Below are 13,348 nucleotides of genomic sequence, written 5' to 3'. Positions count from 1 at the left end.
TTACATATACCTGGTTTTAACTGTAATTTTCATTTGTCAGCTTATGCTGATGATGTAATTGTTATGGTCAACAGTCAAGGAGATATGGACATGTTAAAAAAATTACTTGAAGATTTTAAAGTTTTATCTTCTGCTAAGGTAAACTGGAACAAAAGTGAAGCGTTGATGTGTGGAAAGGGGACGAGAGAGAAGCTAAGTCTTCCTGATGGATTGCTATGGAGTAAAGGGGGTTTTAAATATTTGGGGTTTTATTTAGGAGATGAGGTTACTGTATGGAAAAACTGGGAAGGAATTGTTGAAAAGGTTAAAGGTCGATTAGACAAATGGAAATGGTTGGTCCCAAACATGTCCTACAAAGGGCGCACTTTAATTATCAACAACTTGATTGCATCCTCTCTCTGGCATAAACTGGCCTGTATAGATCCACCTTTAAATCTGATGACTGAAATACAAGCTTTATTAGTGGACTTTTTTTGGGATAAATTACACTGGATTACTCGGAGCATCTTATTCCTGTCTAAAGAAGAAGGTGGACAAGGGCTAATAAACTTGCAAAGCAGAACAGCAGCTTTTCGGTTGCAGTTTATACAAAGACTTCTTTTGGGATCGAGTGACTTTGGTTGGAGCGCTGCTGCATGTGTTATTTTACGGAGTCTCGGAGGCCTACAGATGGACAAATCTCTTTTCTTTTTAGACCCTCTGGAACTGGATACTCTCAGAATGCCAATTTTTTATCGCAATCTTTTTAAAGTATGGAGTCTTTTTAATCTTCAAAGGACACCATATATGGAATCACTTTTTTGGTTGCTAAATGAACCTATAGTACATGGGGCCCGATTGGATATTTCCACTGTTGACCACAATTTTCCTGGACTTAATACATTGCTTTGTAAATCCAGGAGCACCACCCTTGGTCTCCTTATAGATGTGGCTGGTCCTAACTTCTCGAAACACTGAACAAGTAGCTTCCCATCTAGGTGTTGTTTCAACTCGTATAATTGCTCAACTGATGGGAAAGTGGAAATCTGCTCTTACAAATGAGGAGAGACAATTATTGACAGACTACTGTACAGGAGTAATGGCTCCTAATGCTGAGGACCCTTTTCCGACCATATACTTGTCACCCAAATTAGGTGATTGTGTGGGTCTGTTTTTAAGAGCTGGGAAATCTTTGTGTGTAGATTTCTTTTCAGTCACGGGGAAAATGTTGTACAAAATGTGTGTTTTGGTTTTTAATAAGAAAATTTTAGATAGTAAGGTGGATACACCGTGGCGTTCATATTTTAAACTTGATGACAATGTTAAAGCTGAATGGAGAGTTTTGTATAAGCCACCGTTAACAAAGCGAGTAGGGGACATACAGTGGAGGGTTCTCCATGGAGCAATTGCTGTCAATGCTTTTATTTCTGTTTTAAATCCTGAAGTAAGCTCTGAATGCCCTTTTTGTTTTAATAGAGAAACTGTCTTTCATGCTTTTATGGAGTGTTCTAGACTAAAGTCCTTATTTTCTGTATTAGGAAGATTCTGTCTTCTAACGATTCTAATGGATTCACAAGATTCAAAATCAATGTTCTAAAGCAGCGGTTCTTAATACTGTTCCTCGTGTTCCCCTGCTCTGCATCTCTCTCTCTCTCTCTCTCATTCAGATCGTCAGATCAGCTCCAACAAACTGTTCCATTTATACACTTATTTTCACATAGCTATGAGAAGCGTTATACATGGACGTGCGTACGATTGCTGTGCTGTATTAAAGCTTTAATCAGAATAAAACCATATATTAAAAGCTAACAGAAGCAGTAGCATTTACAAACAACAGCGTATCTAAAAGTATGGGACAACAACAAACAAACATACCATTACGAGCAGTGCTTGCACAGGTTCTGCGCGATCCTCTTCATTAATATTCTCTGTGTCTCAATCGGGCTCAAATTGATAAGCAATATAGAGGACATCATTGTTTACAATACAACCGGAGCACATTCTGAGCTTGAGGGGCGGGATGTTCAGAAGCGCTGTAGAGGCGGTTTAGCGAATCACAACACACTGAGCCAGCTGACCAATCACAGCCCATCGCGTATTTCTGAGGGAGGGGCTTCATAAAAACAGGAAATAATCGAGGCGTTTGTTAGAAAAGGGACAGATCGGTGTGGAATAAAGGTAAATTATGTGAAAAATAATGCGTTTTTTAAAAAACGAAGCATGAACACATGTTAGACTGCACCCCATAAACACAATCAAGCCTAGCAAAAACCCAGTCAACCACCCCTTTAAACTAATATACACAAACTAAAATCAATCAATCAATCAATAAAACTACTATACAAACTAAAATAAAAAGTAATAAAATAATACAAACTAACATGCAAACTAAAACTATGATTTTATTTATTAGTTTATGGTTTTATTTATTAAACTAGTATATGCAAACTAAAATAAATAAGTAAACAAACAAACAAATAATCTAATAAGATCATCAAACTAATATACACACTTAAAATACAAATATATTCACTATAATACTCACAACGCTTATTTTCTTAAACATAAAATTGTATAATTGAATAATTAAAAAAAAAATTAAAACAAAGATAATCTAGAGTATTCTTTTTACTTTGTAATGTGTTAAACATACAGTATTTTACAGTGGAAGTATTTCACTGAGAGTTGAACTGAGGTGGGGCAGGGAAGAAATCATATAAAATAATAAAGAAATGTAATCAATTTAAATAATATAAAAAAACAACTTCCTATTTTCTTATTAAACTATGGGGTCTATCAATCAAGCCAGACTCACGCGGTCACTTTCAACTAAAAACAACCTTGAAACTCCCTAGATTTTAATCAGTTTACAAAGAATAATAGAAATACTTAATGAATTGTGAGGCCATTAAAATAACTACTCCAGTTCATAAATAATTCAGGCATGCTGGTGGTCCCTAAATTCAGGCTCGCTGGCCAAAAATCACTCATGTCATTTTGGTTTCTAGATTAATATTGAATTACAAGGAGAGAAAGCAAGCTCTTAGGGAGGCAGTGTGGTCTAGAAAGTACATCTCCATAACAACAAAATCAGCCCAGGTAATTGCATTTTGGACGTGTTGTGCATGGGCTAGTATTAAGGATCTAGAAATGTTGGTTCACTCTGAACAGAACACCTCATGCGATTAATCCCTCTTCCCTCAATCCATGAAACACGATTGAGACTGGCAATTTTCATCGCTGGGTACAAACTCTTTCAAGAGACACGTTCGAAGTGATCCACAAAAAGGGTTCTTGTGTAAGTCACTGCAATTAACCTTTGGGTGACATTCTGTGAGCTTAATAGCTCAGAACACTGTAATGGTCGCACCCTACCTTGCAAATTGGAAGCGTTTTATACTCACTTTATCTTTTGGGGTTAAAAGGTCAACATGTTCACAGTCAGAGACTATGACTCTCTTTCTGTTTCAAACAGATATAATTCACATCACTAATTTATCTATCAAATCACCTGGCTAGCATCAGCACGTTTTGTAATTGCACTTGAATGGCTGTTGGTTAGTAGTATTACCACATTTCAATTAAGATAATTAGGTTAGAATACATAGTTTAAACACAATTAGTTATATATATTTTAGTTTACACACTGTATATATATATATATATATATATATATATATATATATATACACACACACACACACACACACACAAATGAACAGTATACAAGAAGCAGTACAAGCCAAGCAATTCAATATAGTAAGAAATACTATCAGGCAATTCAAAAATAGACACTTTAGTAAGCAAATAAGTTTTGCATGCAGTCTATAAATAGAAGATTTAATTTTCCCCCTTTTCCATTCACTGTGCTGCAGTAAATCAAGCCTGTGCTTTAATACATATGCATGACTCTCCCATCCTTCATAACTTTGCATTTCTTTTCTTTGTCGGAAAAAAAAAAAAAACATCACCAAGAACGGGGTGTTGACAAATTACAATGCCAACGTAAAGCTTGAAATGTCCGTTTGATACCCAGCTTGCTTGTCTATGATATTCAGATGTTTCTCTTTGAGAAAGCAATAACAGAACAGAACCAGCAGGAGACTCCGAAAATATCACCAGCCTTAAAATGAATGTGCTACGTTTATCTGTAATGCGTTTTCTGTTTCCAACATCCATGAATTCCCACATTGCAGAAATGTGGGTCAGATTCTTCTCTCAGTGCTGGAGATGAGCCTAAACTAGCTTAAACGTAATGTCAGAAACATGGGGCTTAGATTCTCACGAGCTTTTGTATTACGAGTTTAATGTAAATGTGGCAAATGCACACAATAGGCTTATGTAACCACAACTTTCATTTACATAAAGAAGCCATGTAATAAAAATTTTAGTTTTGTGACTTTTAGTTCATGTTTATTAGCTCTGAGGCCAACAATATTCCAGCATACTACTGAAATATGACAAAAACATGGATATGCAAAAATCTAAAATAAAATCATATTGACTTTACAGGGGCCTAAACAAACACTGTAAAAAATAAGTGTAATTTTAACTGTACTTTCTGTATTTTTTACAAAATTATTCTGGCAACCACAGCTGCCAAAATTATTTTGTAAAAACTACAGAATTTTTTTTACAGTGAATGTTCTGTCAAATAAAATGATTTTTAGAATGAGACTGTCGCTCCCCATTACATCATCTGAAACTGGCTAGCATTAGCAAATAGCAAATGGTTCACTAAACAAAAGATATAAACAGAAAATGTCACAGGAAAGAAATGCATTTGTCAAACAGTTTTATGGGGTCTTAAAGTGAAAAATAAGTTGTTAAATGAGCTTGGACAGAAATTCATTACAATGTGTTACAAAACTAAACGCCCACTTAATCTTATAAATGAGTTTAAGGCCTATGAGTGCACAACTAGTAAATATTAGACTAATTATATCAACAAACTTTCATGGAATCATCACTTTCATTGGTGTTTAATCACAGTAAACATTCAGAAAAGTCTTACAACCAAATTGAATACCAATATGGACAACAAATTAAGTGTCCAGACTGCTTTGACAGTGAACATTGATTAATGCGCTGTAAGACAACAGCTAGAAGACAAACATGTAAGAACAATTGATTCTAGGTGATAAATGCTAACAAAATAAAACTCAAAAAGACCCCATGTAATTAAAAATCAAAGTTTGAATGTCTTTTAGTCCATATCTGTGAGCTCTGAGGCCAATTAAGTTTGTCCAGACTAAGCGGCTCACTGTGTCCATAGACAAATATGCAAGAATATTTGATTTTAGATGAGAAAATGCCATCAAAATAAGTGTCCAAAAGTCTCTCACATAATTAAAATACTCCAAAAAGTTGACATAATAAGCTTTTACAAGATGGACCAAAATGACTTGTTCACTGCAGTCTTTATAGTTTCTTTGTTCAATAAAATGCTTCCTAGAATGAAAATGTCCCTTTGCCTAATACTATCTCTTACATAGTCTACAAATTAAGTGTGTCCAGTCAGTTCTGACACTAAGCGCTGATTAACAACCGCCCTACCGTGACCAGACAAAAGTCAGAAGACAGATATATAAGAATGTTTCATTCTAAAATAGTACAATGGAAGACAAAATTCCCTGTGATGACCTATTGAATTTAAACTACTGCAAATGGAGATTTGAGTCTCCGACAAGCGTTAAACCCGATCCTAGAATATCCCATGGGATTGTCCACTTATTCCACTGGAGCTGTGTAGCATTCCAACCCTGACAACTTGAGAACCTGAGCATGAACATCTATAGTGAGCCACAGAGAAAGAAAACAACAGCCTAGCGTGTCATGAAATGCTGAATTAGCCAATTATCCAGCCTGTCAACTGTAGAGATTCCACTAGCCCAAAAAATTATTTTTTATCAAACTCAGAGGCTCCTACAAAACAATAAAATTCACTTTCACCTTCAACAAACCTCTATTAAAATGTTACATTCATAACACTGATACAATGTCTTGGAAATGCATCATAAATTCAATATGTGCTAATAATAAAAATGTCATGTTCTTGTTCCAAAAGTAATTACTAGTTCTGTTTTCTATTAGATAGAGAAAATACTGCATCATATTTGAGGTCAACAAATTAATGCAAGACACATTTAGTTTGACATTGAACAGTCGTTTCCACAGGAATCAGTGTGACATCTGAAGCAGCAGGCGGCACAAAATGCAACACCACAAATTCATCAGTTAACACCTACTGCAAGAAGCTCTGTTGCTCAAAGAGCAATAAATTGAAGAACAGACATTTGTCTGATCAATTTCATATGCATAGTCTACTATTCCAGTTGCAACGCAGGCTACAGTAATGCAATGGTTGTGCAGGATAATTTGAAAAAAAAAAAATCAATAAAACCACAGTCTCATTTCCTACTGGATTTGGAAAAAAAACAATGCCACAATTTTGGCAGCAGCCGCATTAATTATGTAGATAGAAAAGCAGAAATTCCTCAGAAGTTAGTCCTATAGGAGTTTGATTTATTGGCTGCTTGTTCTCAAAAGGTATTCTAAGGTTTCCACCCCAAACTAAGCAAGAGGTTCTTGTCGAGAAATGTCTCTATTCCAAAACACAACAAACTAATTAGGCTAATGACCTTAAAGACCATTTGTCCTCTACAAACATATCATCAGCTGTTCATTTGTATGGATTCCAATCATTCTTGCAGTGGCTTGAATCTCTATGTGACACAAGGAAGGGAACATGGCACACTTCACAGAGAAGCCAAAAATCAGGATAATAATATTAGTAACAAAATAATAATAACAAAAAAACAATAAACTAAAGCCTACTACAAATTATATATAGGCAAATATTTAATGTTATTAAAAAATCATGAGAAGAAAACTGCCATAAAGCAATTTTAGAAAGCTGTACTGAATACCAGAGATCGTAAGTTGTAATGCACATGCACACTGTCATCTCTTTTAAAAGAAAAATCTATTAAATGTCACTGAACAAAGAACTGGGCAATTTTGTGTTATTAAAGAAAAAAAATCAATATGTTGTTGATGAAACCCATTCCTTACCATGTCTCCTTTATCTCCCTTTTGTCCAGAATGTCCTGCCAAACCCGGAAGCCCTTGATCCCCCTTTCAAATACACATAAGTCACAATATGCAATGTTAATATGCTAAATCAGCTCTCTGTATCGGGTCTAAAATGCTGTGATCAAAATTCAAAGAGGAGTCCTAGCCTGAACTCTGGCTCTTTGTACTTCAGAAGAGATTAGCTGAACATCACCCACTGATGAAGTGCATGTCTGTGCCCAAACACCCCCTTATTTGTGCTAAATTGCTTCTAATAAGCTTTTATTTCTGCCTCTGGCTGTCATCCAGGTATACAGACTGCCATAAATGTGCTTTAATTGGCCATTCATTTTGCATGCGGCATTACCTCAAGATCCATTGTGGAGTGCTAACTCACTCATTTAAAAAATGCTTTCATGGTTTAACTTTACCTTCAGAGCAGGACAGTGGCATCGGTCGGTGGGCAGCTGGGCTGGCATGGACAGCATTCTGTGGAGGTATCCTGTGACCAGTGGGGCCGCTGTGGGGTTGTGGGTCACTACAGGTTCACACTGGTCAGATTAAAAATAAAAACATGGACTACTGTTAAATTATTAAAATATAGACCAAGATAATCAATTATCCACTTGGAATTCCTTGAAGATGGGATTTATGGGGATTTTCTACATTATGAATGCATGGTATACGCATACAAATCTTCTTGTGAAATGCATAACTCTGGCAAACTGAGATACATAAAATATATCAGTTGGTTCTGTAAAGTCATTAATATGATCAAAGATGTGGGCAAAAAAAATAACAGCATTAGAGCTCAATTTTGATGACTTTGGGAGCAGCATTTGCACTCTTTCTTCAGTCTTATTTTTTTTTGTTACTTTTAGTGAATCAAAACGGCAAGAAATTTAATTAAAAGGTCTGTCAAGAATTGCACAAATACACTACCGTTCAAAAGTTTGGGTTCTGCAAGGCTGCATTTATTACAGTAAAAACAGAATTATTGTGAAATATCACAATTTAAAATAAGTTTTTGTTTTAATACTTTTCAAAATGTAATTAATTCCTGTGATGGCAAAGATGAATTTTCAGCAGCCATTACTTCAGTGTCACATGATCCTTCACAAATCATTCTAATATGCTGATTTGTTGATCAAGAATCATTTCTTACTAACATCGATGTCGAAAAAAGTTGTGCTGCTTAATATTTTATTGGAAACCTTCATACATGTTTTTACCAAATACAAGCATCGCTTTTGATCAATTTAATGTGTCCTTTCTTTAATAATAAAAAAAACAATTACTGACCCCAAACTTTTGAAGGGTATTGTTTAAATAAAGTAGTTTCAATAAACTAATAATATATAATTAAATGAAATTAACTTTATCTTATCATTTGGCAATGTAACTGGGTTTCTTTCTTCTTTCTTTCTTTCTTTTTTTAAATTTCTTAAGTCACACAAGAATTTTTAATTGAGCCATGGAAGGAACCTGAATTGTTAAGAGGAAACAAAACTGTAATCTCAATTTTTCCATCCCTACTCATACCCCTGTAAAATTAGCTCAGTAAACTGCAGCCCCTCAAGAGTTGGTGCCCTAGGAAATCATCTGTGTTGCCTAATTACATGACCAGCCCCAATGGCCACTTGGACCGTTCCACTTCCATGTGGAAAACACTAAGAAAACATTATCCCAAACGCTAAGAGAGGGGATTAGCACACAACTGTAGAGACCATGTACCAATTACAGCATTGAGCAGGAATGTGGATTTTCTCTAATCCAATCGTTTAAGACAGAATGTAGCCTTTAATTAATCAGAAATTATTGACCGGAACAACTCGAGCTAAAAGGATGCCCTCAAGGGCTTTGTCCACAGTGGAAACGATCCATCCAAGAACAATACATGATATGGCTCTATTCCAAAATCTACATCTTTGCCTACATGGATGGCATTTTAAGATTGTTTCAAAAGGTAGAATAAAAGGCCGAATTCAAAGGCAGAACTGCATGTATCCTTTGCAGAGAAGGAAATCCCATAATGCACTGCAATGAGATCAGTGAAAAACAACTGAAAATAGTAGATTAAACAAGAGAAAGTTGATTAAACTTAAAACTTAAGTCTGTTTCTCAAACTAAACTATCCTACGGCTTCAGAAAATATGGAATATAATGCAAATAGACTACTTTTATAGTGTTTTTCTGTTCTTTTGGAAACTTGACTCATTAAAAATTGACTATTTAATTCAATTTCTGTGCACAATGTATTTTTATGCTTATTAGTATATCACATCATCAGCTGAGCAATATGTTAACAACAAATTCTATCAAAATCAATTGTGGGTTGAGTTTGTAATTGATCAGTTGTGTCAGGAGGAGTACTATTTGTATGACACACACATGGTTGCTGCCTATATAGAGCGCTCCAGATCGGTCACTCATGAGCCCTTATGACAGCAAGGCAGCTCACTTGACTTTGGAACGGAGTCTTTGAAAACTAACTATACCTCACATGTTACGTTATTCAATAGCAGTGTTGAAATGTGACTGGCCTGTTCAGATTTGATTTGATAATTATGTCAAGCCCCTAATTTTAGTGCAAAATTATAGGCTGATTAGGAAGGATCATCGAGTCTGTATCATTAACACTGCCACACCATAAACCCGAACATCTTACCATAACTCCAGGAGAATCGCAGCATCTGTCCAGGTCGGCTATTCTAGCATCACAGAAGATCAGAATCTCCTGAAGTTCAATCTGTGAAGGTAAATTGACATTTATGGACATGAACACACGTACCTGATAAATGAATTAGTACACCATTCAGTTTTCACTTGCATCAGGTTCAGACAAAGTTAGTGAAGTTCCCTCAAAATATAAGTGGTTTCCACCATAGTTTGACAGGGCTTTAACAATCACTAACTGTAATAAAAGTACTAAGCTTTGCATTCATACTCCGGTTTAGCAAGTGATGAGAACCTCCATCCACAACTCACATCCACTGGACGTCCATCCTCCACTCGAGTGGTGATGAATGTGCGTCCACTCACGTTCATGCCAGACCTTTCAGCGGTCACCTGACGCTCAATTAATTTGCAGTCCAGGTAGATAGAGACCGCATTGCTCTCGACAGACACACCAAGCTTGTGAAACTGTCGATCGAAGAGGGCGTGCAGATCTCGGTTCTTGAACACGTAGAGGAGGCTGTTTTTCAGAAAACCCTGAGCCAAAAACTCTACTGTTTTTTTAGCTCCATCCACTATTAGTGACACCTAAATGAAGGAGAGAAGAAGGGATGAACATTAGAGGCTCATTAAGACTGTTAATGAGATAAGCTGACTGAAGTCTGAAGCGATCACTGTGTGCAAGAGAGTAGCATTTATATAATGATCATTTTGCCCATCTTGCAGGAGTTATTGGTTTTGAACATACTCTGATTGATCAATGTCTTTTTTACAGATCTAAATAAAATCTTGGATTTTTTCACATACCTGTGTATCTCCACCTTTATCAAAGATCTGCAGAATAAACCAGCGATCTTTCTTTGTGGTTTTTCTGAGCCGTAACGTGGCAATAATGGAGTACTCATGAGAAAGTCCATTTGGGAACACAGATCTTTACAAAAGATAGACAACATCAACATCTACAATTAAAATTGATCAAAATAAAAAGTAGAACAAAAACAAATACACGACCGTTTACCAATTAAGGCTGCATTTATTTGAATAAGTCACAGGGAAAACATTGAAACTGTGAAGTATTACAATTTCAAATTACGGTTTTCTTTTTAAATATATTTTATATTTATTCCTGTAAAGCAAAGCTGAATTTTCAGCATCATTACTCCAGTCTTCAGTGTCACATGATCCTTCAGAAACATTCTAATATGCTCATTTGCTGCTCAATAAACATTCTTTTTGAGAATGTTGAAAACTGCTGTGCTGCTTAATATTTTTTGTGGAAACTATAATGCATTTTATTAGGATTCCTTGATAAATAAAAGGTCACTTTAATTTAAAGTATCCTTTTTCAATTTATTGAAGTATTAATTTTAAAAAATCTAACTGACCCCAAAACGAGTGTATATAGAAAGAGACCAGTAAATGAATGACAATAAATGAATAAGTGAATTGTTTTTAATTGGCACATGAACGGTCCAAACTAAATGACTCAATAAACAAATCAGACTTCCTAACACTGCATATGAGAGAACAAGAATGTTCTAGAAAAGCATGTTTAAATAATGCTTTAATTTAGCAGTAAAGTGCTATTTTAATTTAACACTTCAATAAGCCAAGTGCATTGGCATCAATGTTCTGCTCTGTATTTTTCCTCTTTAGTCTTGCCTGTAAGATTTATCAGAAAACACTGTAAATGTGTCCTTTCATAAACAGAGATGATTCTGTCAATCGTCTGAACAAAATACTGCAGCAGTGACTTGAAGCGAACTCATGGTACAAGAAATAATGCTAAAGCTTCTATAGGGTCATAAAAATTGTTGAAAGAGTAATATTACATTTTTGACAACACTGTAAGGGTTACAGAAAGAATTATTTCTTTTACACTATATTTGGTAATTTACTGGCATTTCATCAAACACGATCAGCAAAACTGACAATGGGAAAATCTCATGTATGAATACTTTAAAAGGACAGAAGAAAACGAGAGAGAGAGAGAGAGAGAGAGAGAGAGAGAGAGAGAGAGAGAAAGACAAAGACAAAGACAAAGAGAAAGACAGAGAAAAAAAAAGAGAAAGAGAAAAAGACAGACTTGCAAGAGACATGCTGAAAATGAGTTTCTTCTCAAATAGATCATTCTCTATTATTCTCTCTAGGCACGTCTGCAGAGCATGTCTCCTGCCTTCACAGGCACAGTGGGGAAAATGCACATTATTAAAAATGATATATACTCTGACTGTACATACTGTCAAGATCAACTGCTTTTGGATAAGAGGAAGACACAGGAAAGAGGCTTATGGGGAAACTAGTACAGATGTATTACAAGACGATGGCCGGACTATTGACCACACAATTTTCAAACGTATTTGGTTGTAATCTACTCTAAATATCGTTCAAGTCATCACTTACTCACACTCAAGATACAGTGGAACAAAAACGTCAGTAGATGTGAGCATGTTCAGTGAATAATGCCATAAACTTCAGTCTGTTTCTCCAAAAATATCATATGGCTTTAAAAGATATGGCATGTTCATACAATGAAAGATTATTCTTAAAGCATCTCATGTGCATTCCACACAAGAAAGTCAGTCTTCTTGGAACGGCTTGACGATTTTATAGAAATTCAATCTGACATTTAACTTGATAAGGAAAGAGGCAATAACAGGTTCAAAATGAGAGAACAAAGACTTTTTTGGAATTGCTGAGTAATATATTTCATGAATTCAGCCTTAAATTAGATTTGATATGACCAGCCGGTGGGATGGACTTGTGTCAAGTGAGACCGCATAAGTGAGTGCAGTGTTTCGGAATGTTTTTTTTTTTAATTCACCATTATAGTGATTAGCGTTCCCTTTGGTTGGGCACTTTGAACTTGGTTTATGTTACTATAATTTCCTTCCTGTTAATGCATTAATGCATTATTAAGTCTGAGTTATTTGATTTCAAAGGAAGAAAAGTAATAAATAGGTTGCGTTTAGAAAGTGATCTATCTTCTAATTAAAGCATTGGTGCATTTATTGTGTGTTTATTAAAGAATTTTATCAAATTTCATTTTTCATAAATACCATAAGATGCTTTTATTTGGGTTTATATAATCCTTAAATAGTGTGTGATAATATGCAGAAGTCAAACACAGACTTAAACATTCAGCACGCGAATCACAACAATGGTAACAATTCAAGTTCATTTTCATTACTTGTAACAATAACCATTTTATTTGCTCTTTTTTTTGTGCTACTACTGACACAAGACAGCAAATAAAATTGTCAAATAAAATCAACAACTGTAAAACAAAGCAACTGTATAATTTATTCATACCGCAATGCACTCTGGGAGTCAGTGAGTAGCTATACTAAGTCATGAGTAAACCTAAATGAAAGGATCAAGTACCCCCTACAGTTCTTTTTTAGTTACTAGAACTCTCGTGTAAGTAAGCTATACTAACTAAGCATTTGTCAGTACAACATACTATTCCTATTTCACTTTACTTCGTTTTTTCAAGGCAATCGGTTTGCATGCTTTTTTTAAGTAAGCCCAACTAATTAGATTTTACAGTGTGGGGGCTTTTTGACCCCCTTCTCCACCCCCCGACACATCCAGCTGACTAATGCCATCACCTGTCAGA

The 13,348-nt window shown here is 35.3% G+C and overlaps 1 protein-coding gene across 1 annotated transcript in view; it reads right to left on the bottom strand.

Annotated features, from left to right (window-relative positions):
- LOC107664273 (collagen alpha-1(XIX) chain-like) overlaps positions 1 to 13,348 on the bottom strand; it is a 117,204-nt gene that overhangs the window by 93,391 nt on the left and 10,465 nt on the right. The window contains exons 5-9 of the mRNA XM_016454799.1: positions 10,537 to 10,660; positions 10,042 to 10,317; positions 9,722 to 9,802; positions 7,485 to 7,604; positions 7,054 to 7,116 (exon numbers count right to left, since the gene is read on the bottom strand). Of these exons, the coding sequence (XP_016310285.1) occupies positions 7,054 to 7,116; positions 7,485 to 7,604; positions 9,722 to 9,802; positions 10,042 to 10,317; positions 10,537 to 10,660 (664 nt within the window). The remainder of the gene's footprint in view (positions 1 to 7,053; positions 7,117 to 7,484; positions 7,605 to 9,721; positions 9,803 to 10,041; positions 10,318 to 10,536; positions 10,661 to 13,348) is intronic.

Source organism: Sinocyclocheilus anshuiensis, unplaced genomic scaffold (assembly GCF_001515605.1).
Source record: "Sinocyclocheilus anshuiensis isolate Anshui unplaced genomic scaffold, SAMN03320099.WGS_v1.1 scaffold425, whole genome shotgun sequence".
In the NCBI taxonomy this organism is placed as follows: Eukaryota; Metazoa; Chordata; class Actinopteri; order Cypriniformes; family Cyprinidae; genus Sinocyclocheilus; species Sinocyclocheilus anshuiensis.
Note: the sequence above shows the minus strand (reverse complement) of the source record. Positions and strands in the feature narration are given on the sequence as shown.